We start from the raw sequence: 25,806 nt of genomic DNA, 5'->3' as shown, positions 1-25,806 counted from the left end.
GCTTAAACACAATGCATATAGACTGTCAAACTTAATCAACTTTTTTAGTTTATGAATTTTACTTCTTTGAAATGGAATGTTTAATAATGCATGTTTAACTCAATGTTCAGGTTTAATGTATTCCTATTTACAAGAGTCTTCAGCCTTCATAAAATAATATACTTTTTCCTACAATGCAGATAGTTTAATATCAAAACACTTGTCAAAATTATCTTAAAAGTAATAAACTACCTTATAAATTCTTACTTTGATGATTTCAAAATTAATATAACTACAAATTGAAAAATATTTTATATATATAGCTCAGTATTCACAACAGTTACTCCTTTCCTGAAGCTTTTTTTAACCACTCAGTAGTTATACATGTGCGACATTAAAAAAGAAACTAAGGCTAAATACGTAATACTGGATGATATTCAACAGTACAAACACATTTTAAGGTATGTTTATTAAAAACACAAAAAACATTAAATATGCTAATTGGTGGTATCCTGATGGAAACTAAGAATAAATATATGTATAAAGCAACATAAATAGACATGCATTTGAATTATTACATGTTTTACATATAAACTCTATACATTACTTTATTCTTTATATGCAAAAACGGCTCGTTTGGGTTGAGAAAATATTTTACATAGAAGGTTGAAACGTTGTTCACTCTTCTATGTAAAATATTTTCTCAACCCAAACGAGCCGTTTTTGCATATAAATTTCTCAACAAGTGGGTTTCTCGACATCACTGATTACTTTATTCTGTTCTAATCTCAAATTATTCATATTCTAAAGTGTAATAAACAGTGGGTGATGCATTAGACAGTTTTAAAGTAAAACATAATATATAATCTCATTAGTCACAGTTAGCACTTTAAAAAAGGCTGTAACAGAAGGAATAGTGACTCAAATTACTCACAGTTAGTGCTTTAAATTGAACTGTAACCCAATACTGCTTCACATTAGTCACAGTTAGTGACTTATAGTCAGTGGTTTAAAATAGACTGTAACAGAAAGCATGGTGTCTCTCATTAGACAAAATCACAGATTTAAAGTACAACGTAACACCACTTCTAGTGCCTCTAATTAGACAATGTTTTAAAAGGGAATGTAATACACAGTATGATGCCTCTCACTACACAATCACCACAATATTTTTTTTACAAATTGCATTAAAGACAAACCTACAGCTCTAAAGTATTACTTTGTAGGCTACTTTTTTATAAAAAAATTAATAACTAATTCTCTTTACATTCAATAATACCCCTTAGAAAATCTGGATAAATAAAGACATAACAAGAAGCTTTGTTTGATAAACTGTATAAACACAAAAATGTCAAGACATTTACAAACTATACTACAGAAATACCATTCTTAAAACTTTTCAGTTTGCTAATTTAAACCTTTTAACAAAACATTGCAAAGCACACAATTCTACATAAAAAGTGTTCACAGTGATTTGATACTGCAAAACACGTCCTACAATGAAAAAAAAGAATATTATAAACAAACCTAAAATTATGTTTTCAAATTAGTCACAATTAGTGCTTTAAAATAGGCTGTAACACAAGGAATAGTGCCTCAGCTTAGTCACAGTTAGACCTTTAAATTAGATTGTAACACACTATCCAGTTTCCATGTGCTACTGATTATTCTTTTGCTGACAGCATGAATACTGAATTCTACAGAGAACAATATTTTATCCAATCAGAGGGTTCACAAAGGAACTAAGGTACTATGTCAAATCATCAAACAATTTACTACCATTGACAGAATACTTCTTAAAAGTTACAAGAACAAAGCTTTATATATACTTACATTATTTTAATGTTTATCTTTTATTTTACTTTCATCTCCATACAAATTTCTTACAGATGCATGAAGGTTTGTTTAACTAATTAATACGACAAAATTTAAAATCTGACTGACTTTTTAACGAGATACTGAATAAGACGAGACAACCAGAAGCTACATTCAATTACAGTATGTAGATTCAGAAGCTGTTCAAGTATTTTAAAACTTCTAAAAAACCAACTAAAGATTATGTGGATAGTTCAAATACAAAGATAATTAAGAACTTCACATGGCATAAACAATTATAACACTTGCAGTATATAAATATTTATATTTATATATACATATATGTAGCCTTGAGGCAAGAAAGCATTAATTCAGTTTCTTTTCTCAGCCAGTCTTTCAGCTGTTACTCAATACAAGTCTTTTGATTTTTAATGAGAGAGTCCAATAGTGTAGTTATAAAATCAACAGAAAGTGTTTATGATATAAAGAATAATAGTTTAATAGTGTTAGTATAGTCATTATTTTCATATTATGTAACAAAGCTAAACCCAAATAGCACTACAAATCTACAACAACAAGTATCATTTGGCTGAACACTTATTACATCAGCATGACTTGGTGAGATTGTTACATTCTGGAGGGTGTTCCAAACCTTGTTTGCCAGTTACAGAAGAAATTAATACCTATCATTTCATTTCTTTGCAATATTTTTAAAATAATGGCACTTGCCATTCATGAAAATGTGATGTTTATATTGATGAAATACCTTCAGTACTATCTTTTCAAGGCACCTATTTTGAGCATATTCTTTAAAAGTGTAAACATATTCAGTCTATGGCAGTGGACTTTTGGAACACCCTTTACACTGGTTAACAACAAAAATCCTAAAGCTTTCATTAATTACAAGGGCTACCCTACAAAGCCGAAAAAACTTTAAATCACTTGTTCAGAGTAATATAAAAGTAGCTGTACTTCTTGTTTCAGCATTTCCATGTGCTACCGATTATTCTTCTGCTGACAACATAAGTACTGAATTCTACAGATTCTCAACCCTATTAATTATTGGACAAGAACAATGTTTTACAAAGGTTCACAAAAGAACTAATGCAATAGGTCAAATCATCAGACAATTTACTACCGTTGAAGGAATACTTCTTAAAAGTTACTAAAATAGCATTTTAGTTTTATATATATATCTATATATATATAGACACACCCACACCCACACAAATATATATGTATTTTAATGTTAATCTTTTATTTTACTTTATCTCCATATTAGTTTGTTAGTGATGCATGAAGGTTTGTTTGGAGTTAAGTACAAAGATACACAATGGGCTATCTGTGCTCTGCCCACAACAGGTACAGAAACCTCGATTCTAGTGGTGTGAGTCTACAGATGTATCACTGTACCACTGGGAGGTGATGCATAAAGAACTGGCATAAGGTCAACAGAAACAAAATAGCAGATATTTAAGTTTCATCAGGAGATAATTATTTCAATATCATATACACATTCAAAAATCATTTTATCATGTTTGACTACTGGCAATTACACTTAGGTTATGTCTATTTGAATGCCTTAACTATACATAGTATAACTTCTAACAAAAATGTGTGAATCTATTATAGTTTACTATAATACAAAATCCACAGTTTTGAGTGTTTGAACAAGTTTTAAAGAGAAAAACAACTTTATACAATACTTTATAACACAAAGTATCTGATAAATCCAAGTTAAGGAGACTTTGACGTATGCACTAGCCATTTTAAGTACAAACAATGTACATATAATTGTATGGGTCTCAGAGGTAGCAAAGAGGAGACCCCAGCTGTCCTCTTCTGTCATGGCTCAGTTACATTGAGTAGTTGGATTCACCTAACAACAAATTGCAATTAACTCTCAATGTACTAAAAGAAAAATTGCCTGATGAATATTACATGTAAACAATCCACTACTTCTTTTATTTTTTTAACAATTTTTCAAACAGCCTAAAGCATAATTTTACATTTGTCAAAACAAAGTAATCTCTCTCTCAACAATGTAACTACCCAAGACTTATTTCTCAAGTGATTTTTCTTCTATTTCACCTTTCTGTTTCTCCAAATAACTTTTTTTATTTGCAATTACTACAGTAAAATGCAATAAGTTCAGTTTTATTACATAATGCAGTTGTTAGCATGGTATTATAACACATTACAGGAGATAGTGGCCCTGGGACTAAGTATTTCAAAAGGAAATTTATTTCAGAGCAAACCCACACTGACCTACCTATATGCTGTGCCCAACATGTAGAATTGACCCCATAGTTTAGCATCACAAGTCTGTAAATTTTCTGCTCTCTCACCAGTGAACTGAACAGCAAGATATGATCATCACTAACACCCCTATGGTTCCAAAGTATGGAGTACAATTATACATTTTGTTTTGTAAATAATGGGACCCAACTTATTAGTGCTGACCAATTAACTTAATTAACCAATCATTACAAGCATACTATGTACACATGATATTACCATAAAAAATTTCCAATGTATTATTTTTGATTAATACAAGGTTGTTCAGTTTCATCAGTTTTTGTTATGACCAATGAAAATAATCAACTGATATTAGTGTTTTCAGTTACTATTTTTTATTATTATTATTCCAACTAACCCAGACTTGTGTGAGAATACTAATTTAACCAAAGGTAATCAGATGAGATTACTCATTAAACGATTAGAAAATTTTACTAATCACTCATTTCTTCAAATCACAGGATCTCAGATCCACAGTCACGTACACTATCTACAAGGTATCACTCAAACCCAAACACTTTTTTAAATAACCTAAATTCACCTCTAACAATATATTCACAGAACAATATCATTCTAGCTTTATTATGTTCATGTAACTCTTTACCTTCGACTGCTATATTTCACCCCCTTCTCAATTTGTACTATTCTGATATTTAGAACACATATATCAATCTATGTGTTCTAAATATTTACTTTTTTCAGTACAAGATTCCTTTCTTTTAAAAAATAATACTGTAGGAAGTCAAAATATTTAAAAAGTATCACAAAATTATCTTATAATAATTGATTTCACTGACAATTTTTGTAATTATATTGCTTGCAAAAAACCACACTTATTTCTTTGCATACAACTGACGTCCTCTAGACAAAATGTAAAGATTGCTGTTTTCATTTCTTTGTATTTCAGATACCTAAACTGATGTTAAAGAATTCTGTTTTCTTTATGTATGTTAAAAGATATTATTTGAATAATAATTAGAGTATTGAGTATAGGTTATTAATTTTGCCAGTCTTTGTTTCTGTAAAGATTCACATCTTAAGACATTTTTGAAATTGATGAAAGTTCACTCATGCACACAATTATGTATATTGCAAAAATTTCTCCCATCTGTTATGATTAAATAAATAACGATTTTCACAATGTAGCAGCCTCATGAGACCAAAACAATTCACCTAGGTAGAAAGTCATAAAGTTTATTCCTTACTAATTACTTTGAAATTTTATACAGAAAAGCTAAAAACACAAGAACCTGAAATAAACATCAACTTTATTCAAACTAATTGTCCAGATATTGCCAGATCTAGAAATACTGACTAAAACAATAAGAAACTTTACAAAACTTCTATATGACCCTGTTTGCTATGAAAAATATAAATAAAAAATCAGTTTTTTTTTAGATATGAAAACAGAGCATAATAGTATAATTTAAATTTTATTTAAACTTAAGCTGCCATAAAAGACCTTGAAATATCAACTGTTGAAGTTCCAGAACTGAAATGCTCACAACTTAAAAAATGAAAGAATACGATTGTGCTCAAATTACATAGAACTCAAGGAACATTTTAAAATATGTGAAATACAAACACTGACAAACAAATGTCAAATACCTAAATGAAGCTATTCTTTACCATAAAGTGAAACTATTCACATATCTCCAAACATGTACAAGTTTTACAATTCCCCTCCCCAAGCTATAATTAAATATTAAACCAATTCCTCTTAAGACATTCAGGCAGACAACTAATGCACTCAGCCTACTCCATTCAGAAGCTACAGATTTCAGTTACACTGTATACATCCAAAAGTTTTTCAAATATATAGAAAGCTAGCAATAACTGTACTTGGTTCATATTTAATATCAATATTACAAATACTGTTTAACACAAAGAAATTACAAACCAACTTATGTTTACCTTACACAGTTAGAGGTATATGTACAAGTAACACTCCTAGTCTCACATAAGAAAAATATATTTACTATTGTGTGATTCAGCATTTATAACAAGTTATGACCTGGTTTGTTTTTCAGTCATACTTATGTCACTATATGCAGTACTGTACAAGTTTTATTTTTTGTACTGTCAAAAGATGCACTGTCACTAATACTGTAAATAATCTAATACATAATATGAACCACTCATGCCCAAATGTTTACTTTCATACCAACTGTAGCTGCCTCTATTCTCAAGAAAAGAGCAAATCTATAAATTAAAAGTAAACTCTAAGAAGTTCTAAAATTAACTGTTATCAAACAAGTTCAATACAAGTCAAGATTCCAATTGACATTAGAGTGACTAGTAGCTAACTAACAAGGCAATAAAGGTAGTCTTTCTTTCATTTATTGAGTGAGGTATACAACTTACAAGAGCTTGAAAATTGGGTATCAATTTTACTCTTTTTTTTTTTATCTTTTAAGTAAAGATTAACACTAAGATATAAATAAACCATTTAACTATTTAAAAAAAAGAAATCTTAATTCATAATTATATTCATAAATTTCTCAAAGTTATCTAGAAAATATTAAAAATACAAAAAATATTGGAAAAATGTATGTTATTACATAAGTAGTGAAATGTTTTGGTATCAAAGAAATAAATTTTTTCTAATAAAAATCTGATTTTGAATCCCATACATAAATTTAACTTGCAAGACTGTACGAATAATTTTAATGACTCTACTTCTAACTTACAAAACATACATATCTTTAGAAATCCTTCAATCTGACAACTGTACTTTCAAGCAATGTAGTACTTCAGAAATATCACTATACAACTGTACACAGCTTAATGCTAAAAAAACATGAAACATATACATTATATTACAAAATATCAAAGTTTTGCTTATAAAAGTTCTAAAAATTATTAGCCATACCAGTTTTTCACAAAACAAAACTATTATAAATATATAATATGTAGGCTCTTGCCTACAACATATTTAGTAGTACCTCATAAAAGCTGAAAACTTTTTTCATTAAATACGCTGATACTATCTCTTAAACAGACGTTTACCAGCCATGAAACATTAAGGTTTATTTATATGTTGAGTATATTTTCAAGCATGGTAAAAATTTAAACTGAATTGATTATCTGATGGCTGTCACTATTAAAAGTTGAAAAGAACAACAGACAAAACACTTAAACTTGTGTACATGTGCGTTTACTTCTTCCTGTGACTTTCTGTCTTATGAGTTCCAGATTTATTGTATGAACTGGTAATTCTACTTTATAATAAAACAGTGAACATCTCATGTCCACACCAGGTACAAAATGTCTTCTGACCAGAAGGCTTACAATTGCAAGCTTCTTTTTACCATATAAACAAGATGATATCTGTGTTAAAAGTATTTTCTTAAGAAAGGAATATGACACAAATAACAGCTATATATACATATGTTATGAATCTAATATTATAGTAGACATCCATCATACATTAATTACACTTTTCTCATCATTTCTCACAATGATAATAATTCTGAATTATTTGTGATCAGTATTTCCAAATCTGTCATTAAACATTCTAATTCTGAAGCTGTTATTCTAACCTGATGTAAAAAAAATTTCATACTCTTATCACTTATGCTATTGACTTTTACACCTTACTGAAACACAAAGAAAAACAACTGACTAAAATTCTAGAAGTTTCACTTAAATCTAAATTAAAACATTACCATCCAAAAGATGTTTATTACAAGTCAGGTTATCTATGTCATACCTAATGTAGCATGAATACCAGTGAAGAGATTCTAAGACACGCTTGTAACTCAGTGGTACTAAGCATCTGTTAAAACTGTCTTTACATAAGCTTTGTAATTAAATTTATGTACACTGATTTAATGAGTAACTTCAAATATAGTCATAAAATTTCTTTAGAACTGACAACTTTGTAAAGGCTCAAGTAAATATCACACTTGAATTTTACTAGAGTTTATTTGCACATAATTCTTTTACTTATTGCACATTTTAAGTTATTGATAAACTACTTACATGAAACTATGTCTATTAAAAGTACTATGTAATGAAAGATGCAACCGTAATTACTACAAACCAAAAACACTGAAGGAAAAAAAAAAAAAATGATGCCACTGTGCTTTCATCTTGGTACATAAAAACAATTGAATAATACAAATTATCAATTTAATGGAAAGAGGAAGTTACTAAAGGTGTTGCCTCACAACCTTCCCATTCATCATCTTCATCTTCAGTTTCTGTTTCTGTGTCTTCTACATCACTGTAGTCATCACCATGAAAACTAGAACTATCACAAAAACTATGACTTGGAGAGAGTTCCCTGTGCTCTAGAAAAGGTGACTTATTCATATCTTCATTTACTTTGCTGAAGTATAGTTGTACCTAGGGAGGGAAAAAAAATGCCAAAGAAACCTTCCTCTAAACATGTTATTAACCTTTGTTTTAGATTCCTGTTCTGTTGATAAGTTTCACTGTAAATATGGCTGTAATTTTGTTTGTAAAATAAATCATAGATTCTTTTTTTCTTTCTATATGAGAATACATTTTGCAAGTTCTTCAAGTTCTGGACAGAGATAGATGATACAGAGAGATGGGCCAGTTTGTTTTGGATATTGATAAGAATAGGATGATAACTAATATGGAATGTTGGGGCCAATAAACAGCTTAGTGAATCAGTATAGATCATGTAATTCGTTTATTGTATAGTTTCAATATTATTCAGGGCAGGCAAGAGAAATGGCATACAATTTGGCAGTGAACACAAACTGTAGAGGGGATTCTGTGTGCTACAACTGAACTGTAACAAACCATGGTAGAACCTACAGAGTCACCTGATTTTGAACCATCTGTATATATGGGAATGGATGGATCGTTTGAAAGATGTTCAGCAAATAAAGAGCGATGTTTCCAATTGGGAGTAACAGCCTTCCTTAGATGACTCAAAGATACGTCACAGTTGGGGATAGTAATTAGCCATGGTGGAAGAGGCCAAATTGTTGATACTGCTATGCTATTCAAAGATATGTCCAAGTTTTCTGATTGTGCCCAAATACAAAGACTAAAAAGGAACAAGGGCAGATTTTCTATTATAGAAAAATGTGGCTCACTGAGGATGGAAAACACAACCACAAGTAGGATGCTGTGGTAAAGAGCAAAGTTTGGAAGCATACTTAAGAGACAGTTGCAAATGGCAAGTATACAGAGGGGATTCATGGGACTCCACATACAAACTTTGGACTGGAAAAGTACAAAAGGCCCCAGTGCAAAGCCGAAGCCCCTGATGGTAGATAGGATCCAGCATTTTCAATGCTGAGGTTCTGGTACAACCATAAACCAGAGACCCATAGTCAAGTTTCGATCGGATAAGGGCTTGATAAATTTTAAGCATGGAGTATGTATCCACTCCCAAAGAGGTGGAGGAAAGGACACAGAGGATGCTCAGTGCTCTTACACATTTTACATGAAGTTGCATGATATGAGAAATAAAGTTTACTTTACAGTCAAATATAAGACCCAAGAACTTTGCCTCAGGAACAACAGGAAGTACAACATCATCAATACTAAGTTTCGGATCTAAACAAATACCCCGTTGGTGGCAGAAATGTACACAAACAGTTTTATGGAGAAAAAGTTGGAAACCATTTGCTGTGGTCCACTTAAGTATATGACTGATTGCAGTTTGTAGCTGCTGCTCAATAAATTGCATATTTGATGACTGGCATGAGATATGAAAGTGATCAACGAAAAGACCATTTGCAACTGTAGGGGATAGTTGCATACTGATGGCATTAATCTTTATAATGAAAAGTGTGAGACTCAGAACACAGCCCTGAGGGACTCCAAGTTCCTGTGGGAAAAATGGGAAAGTGTTGAGCCCACATGGACCTGGCATCGGCAGTGCATTAAAAAATGCTCTATAAAAAAGTGGCAAATTACCATGCAATCCATATGAGTGAAGGTCTTGCAAGATGCCATATCTTCATGTTGTATCATAAGCTTTCTCTAAATAAAAAAAAAAGGAACAAGACACTGACACTTCAAAAAGGTTTCTCTAACTGATGTTTCAAGGCAAATTAAGTGGTTTATCATGAAGCGTTGTCTTCAGAACCCACACTGAGTGGGTGAGAGAAGGTTGTTTGATTCAAGGAACCAAACAAGACGAGCATTAATCATCCTCTCTAAGGTCTTACTGAGACAACTCGTCAAAGCAATGGGATGGGAATTCGAAGGAATCTTTGGATCCTATCCTAGGTTTAAGAATAGGGAGAATGATAGCTTGGCACCAAGCATCAAGAAAGACATTCTCCTGTTATATCCAGTTAAAGACAGCCAAGAGAATAGTAAGAGAGACAGGACAAAAATGGTGTGGCATCTCATAATGTACATCATCAGATCCAACTGATGTATTGCCAGACCAATGAAGTGCAAGTTTGAGTTCCACCACTATAAGAGGGCAATTGTAGTCATAGGGATGATCAGTAGAAAAGGAAAGAAGCAGATATTCAATAGAGAGGGGGACAGAAGTATATCGTCCACTCACCTTCCGAATCTTGTCCTACATGATTTGGAACTGGTGGGTGAAGAAATGCTGGAGGTATATTTAATCCCAGATTCCTTCTGGCTTTGATGTCTAACTCACCGAGCCTGTGCACAGGCTTGCCGAAATGCAATACAGTTTGTAAGTGTGAGATATCTGCAAAATTTATCCCAAGCAAGTTTTTGAGCTTTTCATGTGATAGAACAAGCAAAATTCCACCAAGGGCAGGGATGCCATGGGAAAGATGTCAAGGTTTTGGGGATGCACCGAGCAGCTGCTTGGACAGTACAGTTAGTTACTGCTGCTACACAATCATCTATTGATGATTAACATAAGATGGCAGGATCAAGTTCCAAGACAACAGTGAAAGAGGGCCAGTTGGCCTGGTCCAACTTCCACTGAGGCACACAAGTCAGGTAGCACTGACCACAGCCAATCTCTCTTAATATGATAGGAAAATTACCAGTACCTCATGGATTGATGTCAACCTCCCAAGAAAAACAAGTGAAAAGCGAATGGAGGTAGATAGAAATATCTATAGCAATAAATGACTGACTGAGTGCATGAAAATAAGTGTAAGAGCCAGTACTGAGAGACAGGTTGTGATTCAGGAGGATATGCTCTATAGCACGATCCTCCACATCAATACCAGAACCACCCCAGAAGGGATTATGCCCATTAAGATCCCACAAAATCAAAAAGGGGGTTGGCAGCTGCTCAATGAGAGCATCAAGGTCTCAGGGATGATAATTTTTTTTCCAGGAGAAAGGTACAGAGAGCAAACAGTGATGGTACAACCCAAGAAGATATGGATGGCTACGACCTCCAAGGGCATATTCAGTGACAAAGAGTGGGTTGGTACATGTTGATCAACCAGCAGTGGTACTCCCCCATGTCCTTGTCCTACACAACCTGTATTAGTATGTTTTAAAAATGTTTTTCGTAAAGAAAGACATTTGGGATGATAAAAAAGTCAATGAAATCCTTGATATCATTCACATTTGACTGAAAATCTCGACAGTTCCAATGGATTAGTGTGGCCATTTTTCTTTATTTTGGAGGAGAATATGGCACAGAGACCTTCTGCTTACAACCATGTTACCAGGTGTGGGTCGGTCATTCTCTAGTGATCCTGCTCTTGATCAAGTTGGTAGGTCGGAGTTTGTAGACATACGTTTCAGTGATTGAGGACATGAATGAATGGGTTGTTTAATTTTTGTTTTTGGTGTCAAGAGAGGAATACACCATAAAAACATGTGGGCTTGAACAAGATGATGTTTGGAAATAACTGGAAGATGTGGTAGGAACAGAGATAGAAGTAGATACTGATTTGTTAGCTTTGTTGATTTTGGAGGGTACTAGATTAAGATGTGCTGTTAAGGATTCTGTAGGAAGCACAGAAAGGTCTGTCTGGACTCCTACTTTAGTAGTGAAATTGATTACAGCAGCATAAGTCTGAGATGGAATTGGGAATAGTAAGTTGTGAGCTTCTGGGAAAGTAATATTATGAACTGCCTTGAGACGTTGTACTTCTTTTCTCTTCCACCCATTTCGGGTAGGAAGTAAAACAGGAAGAATGTAGACCATTACAGTTAACACAATGTGGTTCTAGTTGTCATTCAAAAGCATTATGGTCTTTACCAGCACAACAGGCACATGTCAAGTAACCATGGCAAGATGTTTTTAAATGACCAAATCATTGACAATGAAAACATCTAACAGGGTTAGGGATATAAGGCCACACCTTACAATTCAGATATCCTGCCTTGATTGTGGTAGGACTTGATGTTATAACTGTTAATATTAGAACATTTGTCATCTCCATAATCCTGTCTCTAGGATTAAAAATTTGGCAAACAGCTATAATACCCTGACTGGTGAAACCTGCAAGAATCTCAGACTCTGGAATGGTTTTTAAATCCATCTCAACTATAACCCCTTTGGAAGAACTTAAAGTAGAATGAGGAGTAACCTCAATGGGTATATCCCCAATGGCCCTCAACTTCAAGAGGAGTTTGGAATCTTGTGATGAAGCTGTTTCCACTAAAATGTCCCCAGACCGTAAATTGTTTACCAATTTAGGTAAGCCAGCAAGCCCTTCTAAACCCTTCTGAATAAAAAAATGGAGACATTTGCCCTAAGGGTTATTCAGTTATAGAATATAGAATTAAAAGTCACAGGTCAGATTCAAGTTATTTAACCATACAGAGTGATCAATATGCGGTTGTTTGCCAGTAGTCAGATTTTTCTCTATGTTGTCATACTTGTTTATTTTATTTATTTGAGGGGTATCCATAATAAAAAAAAATAATATTTCGGTGACCACTGACTCCACCCACCATGGAGCTCCACGAGGGGATGCACTACAGTGCCTTATAAGGTCACTGCAGCAACGCCAGGGTTTGTTGAGCACTATACCTGAACAACAGTATCAGACAATGTTCACTACACCTGTTGAGGACCTCCTACGCTGGCACTCAGTGGACCCTGGCCCAAATGGACTAGTTGATTGATCTTAGGGGGGCCATCTCAAGGAATTCAAAGCCAAAGTGGTGTGTTGGAGTTGGACCCCTCAACCACCAGGATCCCCTCCTCCCATTCACAAACACAGGTGGAAGTTTAGATCCCAGAGGAAGTAAACTGAAAGTACAGAATCTTCTCTGTGAGGTCCCTTCACAACATACAGGAATCCACATCAAGGGGTAAATAATACAGAAAAAAACAAATTAGCTTCAAATAAATAGTACTTGAATAATGATCTGCTGTTTTTAACTTGTTACATTTTAAAGAAAGGTTGACAGTGTATTTCATTCTAATTATGTAAAGGGATGTTATTTAAACAAATTGCATTAATATATATATGTACTTGGCCACATGCAAGACTGATAATTACAAAATTCTTCACTGATCCATTACAGGTTTTCATTAAAAGATACGTGTTTGCCAAAGTTGAAACTAAGTTCTACAGTGTAAAATGCTAAATACAGTGAAGAAATATTGCTTAAAGTTTTACAAAACATTACAGCAAGACTAACAATACAATCATACAACATCAGATAAAGGACTGAAATAAATAACACTTCATCGATGACAATGAATGTCATCCTTACAACACAAAAAGTGCAACTAAAATACTTTGTAAACAGTGCCTTTGAAACAGTTAAGCGAATTGAAAACAAACATATAGGGAAGGTATGGGCCTCAACAAAAGAAGCTGAAACAGTTAGTATATAAATACAAAAGACACTGTTTCTGGGATCTTACAATAGATAAAGTAGAAACAATGGTGAGATGAGCAGGAACTGCCTACCTCAGGTGACAATTGTAAAGAAAATCTTGGAGAATTAGTTATAGAAGTAGTTCAGATAGAAAGGATGACACAGAAAAGCCTTCTGTCTTTTAAATTTGTGTCAGCTTGCAATAGTGTGCAGAGTTTTATGCACTACTTAGGAGAACTGAAGTGAAAGTGACAATCGTCTGATGGTTCTTATACCATTGTTAGTGGAATAAGTAATGATTAGAAGAATGGCTATCACAAATTCGTGTCTTCAAGGACTGAATTTCTTATTTCACAACGGTTTTAGCATGCTGATGTAGAAAGATTTTCATTTTTCTTGTTTAGTAGAATTTCTGATCTAATGTGTCTGTAACAGTCCTAAGTTTATTTATGTCCTGTCAACACAATTCTACACTGGTAGAACATGTTATGTATTTGTATCAGTATTATTCAGTCTAAATTCTTTTATCTTGCTACAAAGTGTTTTCAGTTTCTCCAATGTTGGCCTTTTTACATGAGCATAGTGTTTTATAAATTAAGTTTTTTGCACTAGTTGCCTGTTGTTCTTACTAATGACAAAAACTATTTAAAAGAACGTTCTGTAAAACCTCCACCAAACAATTGAACATTTGGACAAATCTATAAAAGTCATACAGGTAGAGAGGACAACATTTCCAAAGCCTTCCATCTTTCATGCCATGTTGATGGAACATAATACAAGCTGGCCGAGACAAATATAAACAACTTGAATCACACAAATTTTGTAAAACAAAAAAATCTTTCTAAAAGTTACACTATGAAACTATCACTAAACAGAGACTAAGGCCTATATACTATCAGTTCGTTACACTGTTGTTCTAATTACTCAACTACATTACAAAAACAACCAATCAAAAACAATGTACACTTTCATTCTTTCAAATACTATCTAAGACCTTCAAAGTCCACTTCAGTTAACTTGAAGTTGAAAGGCTTTCCAAATGTTGTTTCTTTTACCTGAATTACCTCTACAAATTGACCTTTAAAAACTTTCTTTACAAGAGTCATTATGAATTAGTTGCTGCACTTTCCACCTGTTCATCATGGATACTCTGCCAAATTATCTATTAAAGAAAAGACGAAGTACAGTTGAAATACCTCGTTAGTAAAGGTTTATAGAAGATAAAATGTACTTAAAATACACTCCTGATACAGACTTGCACTATATAATGTGTAGTCCAAATATGTTAATATTTTTAGTACTGGAACTAGTAGTGAAGAAATATAAAAACTTTTATTTCACATAGAACTTTTACAGAAAATATACCCAAAAATCTATCGCAGATTTCAACTGAACTCTACTCTATCAAATCACTTGCTTTAAAGAAGCAATTTTTTTTATTATTAGTTAGCTACATTGACAAGAAATCAAAATCTAGGTCAAGATTTTGCTAGTTTAATTTCTAAGTGGTTGATATCTAATCTATACCTTAACATAATTTGGCTAGTTTAATTTCGCAGTAGCTGATATCCAACCTTACCTTAAAATCGTGGCTGAAAAGTTTATGAGCTTTGTCTTTGTTGGCCTTGTCAAGCTGGGTTTTTGGCAAAATAAGTGTAGAAAGTTTTCCTTCATCCCCACTCCAGTGCCTACTGCATAATTATCAAAAATAAAACCATCACTTTCTTAACATTTTACTACAAATACTAGTTTTGAATACCACAGTCAGCCAGCTTAAAAGAAGATAATGAAATGAGCCTATAGAGTAAAAGTAACTACTTCATGACTTTTAGAAAACAGAGCTGAATTTACAAACAAAGAAAATTAGTGGACTGTTACTAAATTCCATAATCAAATTTCCAGATATATCTTGAAGTCTTCCAAGAAGGATTAAATTTACATTTTTCTGATGAATTTTATTCATCAAGCATGCTCACCAACAGAAATTGCAACAGTCTCACAAGACAAAAGATTTTCTTGTGGTTAGCATGAAACAAACTAATCCTGATAATGCAACTTAATTTTTGTTTTACTTAGTCTAGATTTCATGGAGGAAGTTTTTATTGACACTACTGAAATATTGTTCAGCAACAACAAAACAAAATGAAGATTCAATACACCAATACAAAAAAAATTAGGATTCATCAGTCTGAACTAAAATTCAAACATTTTAACAAGATAGAACCAACTTAACTACAAAATATATAACCATTTGTTGATTAAACTAAAATATAAAATAACATTTTAAAAACATCTAAAAGAAATGTAAACAAGTTCCTTGTATGGACCTTTTCTTGCTTAAAAGGTATTTTACCTAACTTTAAGAACTATTTTAATCTAAAAATCACATGTACTTTGCTTATGATTATAAATACTGATATCAGCAGTTATAGTTTAAATAAGAACCACAAACACGATCAGGAAAAATTATAAATTATCTTTTCTTTGTATTTCATTTTTCACTTACATTTTCCTAAAATGCAAAAATTATTTGGAGAGATAATGGGGGAAAAGAACAAAAATTCTACAAAAGGTATACACACAAACAGGTTTTTCAATAAAAAATTCAATACCACAATTACACATTCACATTTGAAAAGTAATTTACAACTTTAAACAGGCACAGGTCAAATGGCATTAAAGTAATAAAATAAATATATACAGAAACATACTGTTATGAGCTTTAAACTTTTAAAAATAAAGAACTCTAGTACCCTGTTAAAATATGTAGTTATTCTAGAAAGAAAAACAGGCATTTTAGATTTGATATTTTTAATGCATATAGAGTTAGAGGAAATAAAGTTTTACTCAAAAAAACTGGTATTTATTTAGGAGATTTAGAGATTATGCAAGTGTAATTTGATAATTTTTAGATGAAAAAAAAGAAAGTATTTCTAATCTTAACATGAAAATCATTTTGCATTCATAGCAGTCAACATTCTAACTCCATATATTTAGACAAATTTTTAGTAAAAATACTCAAGTTATAATATCTGATCTTTTGTACACAACAAGCTTGTGATATTTACTGAAAATCTACCAAATTGAAAGTTATAATATGTAAACTAATGGTTACTTTGGGATTAAAAGGTTGGTCACACGAACCAAGTCCATAGCAAGACGGTTAAAGGACTTGCCAGATTCTTCTGAAATGTCAATAATGAAAACATCAACAGATGTTTATTTCAGGTATTTGAACAAAGTACACAATGACTATCTCTGCACTGCACTAACTATTATTATTATTTTCTTTTCACTGATAGACTAGATGGAAGCCAGCTGGTCAAGTCACCCATAACCAACTCTTGAGCTATTCTAATCAAACTGTAAAATCTGTTCATCACACAAAACTACACAATAGGCTACCTGTGCTCTGCCCATAATGGGCATCGAAACCTGGTTTCTAGTGTCACAAGTCCGCAGACTGTGCTTCTGGGGAAGGGGGGGGCCTCATCCCTCTGTAGAGTGCAGCTTTGATCCCAAAGTGTGGAGCAGAGATTTATAGCACAAACCATGCCACAAACCATGAACCCTCAAGTTCATAGTCCAGTACACTACACCACCAGGCCACAATTGGCCCCATACCAGCTGTTACTGAAGTATTTGGATGGAACATGTTTAACAAACTGTTCAGAGTTTTGAATTTCATTTAAAAATTCTTTTCACAACTTTTTTACTCAACCTGCATAATGTTACAGAATATTATTTTCAAAGGCATGTGGTAAAAGTAGTTTCTCAGAAATGCAATTATGGATCTAGAATTTAAAAATACAAAAAATTACTTACTATCTGCACCTTTGACACTGAGTATAATTATGCTGCAACCTTGATAATGACATACAGCTCTCTTCACGCTCTGATCTTTCAAACCTTTCAGATATTTCAAACTTAGGTAGAGACACAGAACTAGGATCCCTTTCAGATTTGCTTTTCTGTCTTTCATACTCCTTCTTTAGGTTGCAGTTGTTACTTGGAGTTGAGTTATTTTGCTCTATGAAACCATTAGCTTGTATAACATCACTAGGAGGTTCATCCAAAGACTTTACAAAAAATGTGTTGAACCAAAATGAAAACATCTTTTCCTAAAAATAATAAAATTATGAAATATTAATCTAATGCAGTGGCTGGAATGCCATAAATAAACCAAGTGAGTAAAATGGTTTTATATTAAAAAAATATTACAAGCTTCACTGCAAATCAGTAAATCATGAGAAGACAAGGTTCCAGCAGTTAAAACAAACTGACTACTATTCACACAGTGAAAGTATTGAAGAAAGTTGAATAGAAGTGTCATCAAATTATGAGAAGCACAAGTCTACTTAAATTTCTACAAATATCTAGGCAATTTATTATCACCCACTTGATGTTATAATATTCCAGAAATGGTACAGAGCAGGTTACAAAAGTTTTTCCAAGGGATTTTCAACAGTTAAAGTTATGACAATAATAGTAAGTTTTAAACATTCAATCTCCAGTAAAATGCTCAGAGAAACTCTAAGTACCATTAAAATAATGCCAATATACCAAAGGAAAAAAATATTCATATGAAATAGATTCCAATATGGTATAGTTATAGATAAAACAAACAGCTATGCCAATGTCCAATTTCCTGCAAATGATGCAAGTAAATGTGAGATTTTGTGCCTTAAACTTGTTCAAAATTGCCCTCAAAAACAGCTATCTGCATACAACTAATGGAGGTTTTTTGTTTCATTCTATAGTATGTTTAGTTTGCTGTTGTCCCTCTTTTTACATGCTTTCCAAAATCCAACAGATGATATGACACTGCAAAGAAATAGCCTAGATTATCACTAAAAACACCACTGGCAAGTGTCATTATTACATACTGTAGTGTTTCAGGCAAATAAAGAATGGCTTTACCTATTTTCTTACCTTCTGTTCTTTTCTATACGTTTTTTTTTTCCTATATTCTACAAACTCTTTTAACCATCACTAAAAGAAAATAACTTATGAGCTATTGATAGTTTAAAACTAAGAGTGTAAAATCCAATTCACTTAAACCACAGTAATCTATTGTATCAAGGAACAGCTATGGTGATTTACAATACATAATTATCACAGCATATATACATTATTGAATTACAGAATATAAAATGGGTCAAATATAATAGTGAGCATCATAAATACATTACTTGAATAATCCACCAAAAATGGTGAATAACTTCAACCATACTGAAACTATTGTTAGGATTACAAAATTTTCACAGTGAATAAACCAAGACATTGTTCTGCCCTTTATTTCAGCAGTGCTGTAACAGTTTGGAATCAGTTTAACTTTAAGTAGCACGATTATACAAAAGGTTTTTGTTTAGTTTTTTTTTTATAAACAATTAAGTTAAACTCTAGCACTAATAACAACAGAGAAGCAGAACAAAATCAAATTAAGAATTTCAGTTTAGTTTCTACTTTTAAAACATCTATCAATGGTCTGTAGAAATTAAGTATTCCTTTAATCATTGCATAAATGTCTTGATCAAGTACAGATTTCCCAATTCTAAACAGGATAACCAACATTTTGTTTGTTTCTCTGCCCACCAGTGGTAACAAAACCAAGTTTCTAGAATTGCAAGTCTGCAGACATACTGGTGTGCCACTGGAAAGTGCTAATCAATATCTAATTTCTGTAGAAAAACTGATTGGTTTAATTAATACCCCAGTAAAAGACAGTTGGCATATTTTACTATCAGCAAAAAGGGGCAACAATTATTTCATTGTAAGGTTTTCTGCATGTACAGAAGTTATAGATTTGGAATATTATAAAACAACCATTATTACATCAACAACCTTTAACATGAAAAATTTGTCATAAAATTTGTATTATTTATGTTTACATGAGTAGAGTGCATACCTGATATATAGTGATAGCATGTTTTCCCAGTAAATTATTCAATTGCTTTATTATTTTACATTTAATCTAGTTCAAAAGTTTTAGTTCACTGTAATTTTTTAGAATGCAGTTGTTCAATATGCTAGGAAATGTTTTGTTTAAAAAACAGTTACTTGCCAGCAGTAAAAATGAACTGACAGTCATATTTTGAATAATGTAATACATGAGCTACCTGCAGTCATATCTCATTGAGAAATATTCGTAATAATTTTTTCATTATCTTACATAACACTATGTAACAAAATTTTTATTTTGTCTTTTTCCTGGGCAGAAAGTGTTATTTCCCAATTGCTTATCCCTAAAGTAAATGGAAAAAGACCTATTTTACTCTTCAAACTTTGCTTTTGTGAGCTGGGTAATGAAATTTTCAAATTTACCCATTTTCCAGAACATTCCAGGTAAATTCAGTGCTGAGTAGCTGATAGAGAATTTTTTCAAACTTACAAGAATTATCAAGAACTTTCTAGAATGTTGTAGAACGTACTAGAATTTTCTAAAAAACTTTACAAAGTAATATATACAGGAGCTCATCACTCACCACTTCAGTTTAGTTCAAGCTACCTGCGTGAACACATAGACCCATTTGATTTTATCAGAGATGGCATAAAGAAGCTACCAGCATTCTCCAGATGCATTCTGTTATGCATGTGGCCAATTTATCAAGACAACAGCAAAAAAGTACTCTGTGCCAGCATCTGCAAAAATGTGTGAAGCCTAAAATGCATATTTCGGCATGCCTGTCAGGGATCAAGAAAAACAATGGGCATCTCATTTTACATGTAAGCACTGCAAAATACTCTAGAAGGCAAGACAGATAATTTTTGCTTGCTTGAAGAGTAAAATTTTATATTATACAAATTTTAGACCTTTTAAAATTTAAATATAACTTTTAATTTATTTTTTTTAATTTCCAATAGTTTAGAAGAAATATCACAAAATATTTCACATGAGCCTCTTACACATTCGTTGTGGATGAAATAAATTTATTCTTCATAATAACAATTTTACTCTTTTGCAGGATGGTACAGAGGATAAGAGAGCCATGAAGTTTGCTATTCCAAAAATTTGGTGTGAACCCACTGACCACTCAAGCAATTACTACTTCTGCATGGTGGATCCTTCCAAATGTCAGGCTGGCAAGAATGCATCCTGTTATGTATCCAGACCTTCCATCATCCATCACCCCAGTGAGACACTGCCCTGAGCTCCCTGTACCAGATAGAGAGCAGCCCCCCCTCAGAGACCTCAATGATTTGATCAGTGATCTTGGTCTAACAAACTCAATTGCTGAGACTATATTTGGGGCCAACACGTGAAAGTGATTTACATTACAGTCGCAAATCTCTAAAAACTACTCGCTTCTAAAAACATTTTTGTTCATTTTTGTATAAATACATGTAATCTTGATTCATATGTTGATTTATTCAGACTATGTAAATGGAAATGTGCAAATTTACCCATTTTTACATAGAAAATAGGTTAATTTCTATATTTCCTTATCCAGGTCACAAAAGCAAAGTTTGAAGAGAACAATGGCCATTTTCTGTACTTTTACAACACAAGCAATTAAGAAACAACACGTAATATCCAGGAACAAAATTTGTATTGATTTTTGCATGCCATGTGGTATCCTGAAGGGAGCATTGGTTTAAAAAGAGTATTTGTGATGTCCAAATACAAAGTCTATACTTTCATATGAATTGGGATCTCAAATTACTTTTTTTTTTTTTTTGTTTATCTATAGCTTATGTACTGAACAGTGGCACCACTTACCTCTTTACATTTTTATAAATGGTCCTTTGTATACACTTACTTCAATACATGAAATGAATAACCAACTAAAAGCTCAAACTTTATGCTTAGTGGCTTTCCCAGTCATTATAAAGTTAGATAAGTCATTTTCAGTCTGTTCAAAATTTCATTCGTTTTTTTTTTTAAAGACAATTAACCTTAAAAAAAAAAAAAAAAAAAAAAAAGCTTATCAAGCTACACTAAATAGCAACCAAGTACAAAGGTTGTAACTGGAAGAGATAATTTGTTTGATTTCTGTATTTACCATTTTATGATCTAAAAAACAAGTTTAAAAACTTGTTTGTAAATAGCAATAGTCTTTACACACATAATGTATTATCATTGAAATGTGACTATTTCACAAAATGCTCATCCACTAAAACATTGCCAAGGCAGATGACTTTGTAAATACCAAAGATCAGTTTTACATTATTAGATACCATAACATAAGTGCATGTGCTCCATGTCAATGCAGCTTTTGTAATATTAGCAAGGCACATCTGGAACATCAAGATAATAAAAATACATATAAATATATAATGTAATGAAATTTAAGGTATTTAGGCTAACCATTTGCATTGTCATGTTGTAATCTGTAGCCATTCTGAAACAGAAAAGCATAATTTATATTTATTCACCTAAGAATTATGGTGAATACAAGGTCAGTCAAATTGACAGATCACTTACAGTTAGGGTAGAGATAAATAACAGACAAAACATATATTTTTATTAAAAACGAATGTTTGAAATGTATTTGAGATGTTATAGACAACACATAAATAAATACAAGACTTTTGGGAAGAATAATAGTTTTTTTATTAATAGCATGAAAGTACCTTCACACTCAAGACCAGTAATGAAAGACTTCACATTTTCATAAATAAAAGCTTTATTAAAAAGCTGTTAAGAAATCTGACAAACAACTTGCAATCTTTACTAAAAGTGTATCAAATTTTTTGAAGGTATCCATACTGTATCAATAATTGTAGAATAAGTACTTAACTCATGGATACTATTCTGATCTCATTACAAAAGGGTTAAACAACAACAGAAAAACTTATCACCATGTTGCTCCAGATCATAAACAAGGTACAATTCACTGCTGGTGATGTTTATAGCCCTTACACCACACTTTATTCATATTTTGATTGCTTTCAACCACAACATTAAAAAGAAAATCTAATTTTATAAAATGTCTTCACAAAATTATTCCCAAAAAGAGCTAAGATGTGTGTTTACACTTTATCCTTGGATTAAACATAATTTTCCATTATGAATGTAATTTCTCTTAGTCAACAATTTATAAATTTCCTTAACTTAAACATGTGAGGTTTCAGAACAAGAACACTAGGGGAATAAACAAAATACGGTAATCTAAAATGTAAAGATGCATGTATACTTCAGGATGCACTGACTAATTGTGAAAGTGGTGTTTCAATCAATGTTCAAGTTAATTGTAAATGCTAAGAGTAAAGACAACACTTGATTTTATACAAGAAGCCAGCTTTGAATAACCATCAAAATGATCCAGACCTTTCATGAGTAACTTAAGGCATTTTAAAGTTTCAGCTTTCCACAATTCATTGAAATATTAATTTATACAAGATTATTTTTCAACAACCTACCTTCTTCATCATTTTGGGCTTGTTATAGAAATCAATTTTTATATCCCCACATACTAGTATTGACTGAGGAATCTCAAAATGTAGGAACTTTGAGCCTTTTCTGAAATCTATCACAGGGGATGTGTATAGCTTCACATTTAGTTGGTACACTACAAAATATGGACCTGCAAAATGTATATATGTATTACTGTGTCTTCTTATCATACATACACACACATTAAAATAAGTATTAGAACAATATTAAATTTACTGCAGCCGTGTACAATACTTATGCTAGTACAATATTACTGCTTTTAAGCCTTAACAAAAGGTTAGAAAAACAGCTTACTGAAGATGTTTTCTTCATACTCCTTTTAATTAGTCCTTTACATATTACTAAGAGATGTGGGGCATAAAAGAATTATCTTTAAATCTACTACAAGACATTCATCACAAGACTTTTTCTTTAAGTATCAGTAATTATCAGGTGGGCTATACTTGAAATAGTATTTGCATAAAATATTAAATATTCATATACAGACATAATCTTAATTTCACCAGTGAAGCCTATAAATATTTTTTCATCCTTCACTGGGAATAATAATGTGTTTTTATACAGTTGTCAGTTACATTAGTTCACAGAGATAAAATTCTCAGTATGAACAATCAAAATATTGGTATCTATACTACAAAGTTAAAAATGACCACAATTAAAACACTGAAAATGTGTACATTATTGCACGAAACACACTATTCTTAAGTAACAAGTAACTGCAATTCATGAGAGCAAAGAGTGCAATTCAATTAACCATAAACATTTGTTGACCTATTTGAATTAATCAGAAAACAGTTTTTCTTTTAAAGCAATGGGGTGAAAAATAAATGTGGTACACCTATACAAGCAAGACTAGCCAAGTTAGATTTCAAGTTCTCATTTATGCACTTTTTACATATATCTGAAATCACTAAAAGACAGGCATAAATTACAAAAAAGTGTTTAGTTAAATCCTCAAACATAATGTAGTATAAAAAGGTGTTTCAGTTTGAAAAAAATTTTAATGTTATTTCATCTATACCATATTGATAATCAGACAGATTGAATTTCTGTTAAATAAGATTTTTAAAAAAGTTGAACATTAACTGCTGAATCACCCTCCAAGCACTTGAACCATTTAATGTCAAGTCATAAATACACATTTATTACAGCTGTATCAATATTTTAGACATTCAATTCCATCAAAGTCTAGGCTCATTACTGTATGCTTATATAAAACTAATGTCCTCTACTGCACTGACAGCTTACCAAATTGACATCTATAAATGATGACAAATATTTGGTGCTTGTGTAACAAGCTGTATGTTATAAACTTTGTTCAACTGAGGCCACAAACCCACTTTCACACATTCCTTGAATTGAAAGAGGAGCATATCAATAAAGTTCTTGAATTAAATTTAAATTGCATTTATACCTGCACCCATTCTCTAAAATGTATGAAATTATACAGAGATATGAAACTTCAAAATAGGTAAAAATATTAATTATAAACCAATAACTTATAAAACTGAACATGAAATCTGTCTTTGTAAGCACAATAAACTGTGTCAAATGTAAAAACAGACAGACCACTATTGTACTTACTACTTGTTCCTCCAGTAAAAGTTGGAATTGGGTCAAGTTTTACTGACCTCAGAATCAATGCCAAAGGTTTGTACTCAATGTTCTTACTGACTAGCTCACCATAATAGTTCACATATCTTCTCTGACTTGGTATTGTAACTCCCTAAAATTGATTAAATGAGTACGTTAGATGATATTGTATAAAAGAAGTCCTAAATTGCTCTAGTTTGTGTTTGATATTTACAAAAACATGGACCTAACACAATGATAGACTCATCAATACAAAGAAAAATGTCATTTAAAGAAACTGTTGATCTGAAGTTATGTTAATTGCCCAAGAAATATGACAAGACTAGGGACTGATGAAGTTTTAGGGCCCACAGTTAAAACAAACAAACAAACTAAACTGAGTCCCTAACATTTGGTGAACAATGACTGTTGATTTGTCTAAATAGATCAAGACCACATAACATCATAAGAATCTTATAGATGAATGCTAGACTTGAGAAAAATCACTAAGTCTTGAAAAATGATATAAACAAACCGTAACAGCCTGCTTGACCAAAAATTAAACAATTTGTTTCAAACTTCGTGCAAAGCGATATGAGGGCTACCTGCACTAGCTGTGCCTAATTTAGTAGGGAAAGATTAGAGGAAAGGTATTTAAGGTCACTACTCACCACCAACTACTGGACTACTTTTTACCAACAAATAGTGGGACTGACCACCACATTATAATACCTACACAGCTGAAAGAGTGAGCAGGTTTGGTGGGATGGGAATTCAAACCTGCATATTGCAAGACAACAGAAGCCACAAACAGTAAAGTGAAATACTTCCAAGGAAGAGAATGATCGTAGTATAGTACTTGCTTTTTCCAAAATTAATAAACAAATATCATAATGGTAGAAGAATAATTAGCATGATATTTAACTATAACTACCTACCCAGAGGGATAACAAAAGCAATAAAGTATCATTTAAACACAAATTACAAAAAAACATCTTGAGAAGGATCAGACAAACTAACTA

The 25,806-nt window shown here is 32.0% G+C and overlaps 1 protein-coding gene across 11 annotated transcripts in view; it reads right to left on the bottom strand.

Annotated features, from left to right (window-relative positions):
• Positions 1–25,806, bottom strand: part of LOC143229393 (phosphatidylinositol 3,4,5-trisphosphate 3-phosphatase and dual-specificity protein phosphatase PTEN-like) — an 86,551-nt gene that overhangs the window by 6,838 nt on the left and 53,907 nt on the right. For 5 of the 11 annotated variants that reach the window (XM_076461664.1, XM_076461661.1, XM_076461663.1 and 2 more), the window contains 5 exons: positions 24,797–24,938; positions 23,179–23,342; positions 17,641–17,936; positions 15,395–15,506; positions 5,270–8,442 (listed from right to left, as the gene is read on the bottom strand). In XM_076461664.1, the coding sequence (XP_076317779.1) occupies positions 8,227–8,442; positions 15,395–15,506; positions 17,641–17,936; positions 23,179–23,342; positions 24,797–24,938 (930 nt within the window). In that variant the 3' untranslated portion in view covers positions 5,270–8,226. Of the gene's footprint in view, positions 1–913; positions 999–5,269; positions 8,443–14,870; positions 14,978–15,394; positions 15,507–17,640; positions 17,937–23,178; positions 23,343–24,796; positions 24,939–25,806 lie in introns of those variants that run through there. The other 6 variants (XR_013015846.1, XR_013015848.1, XM_076461668.1 and 3 more) reach the window with 6 other exon arrangements.

This window comes from Tachypleus tridentatus, chromosome 10, assembly GCF_004210375.1.
Source record: "Tachypleus tridentatus isolate NWPU-2018 chromosome 10, ASM421037v1, whole genome shotgun sequence".
Classification (NCBI taxonomy): Eukaryota; Metazoa; Arthropoda; class Merostomata; order Xiphosura; family Limulidae; genus Tachypleus; species Tachypleus tridentatus.
The sequence above is the reverse complement of the archived record's forward strand: the minus strand, read 5'-3'. Positions and strand labels throughout refer to the sequence as shown.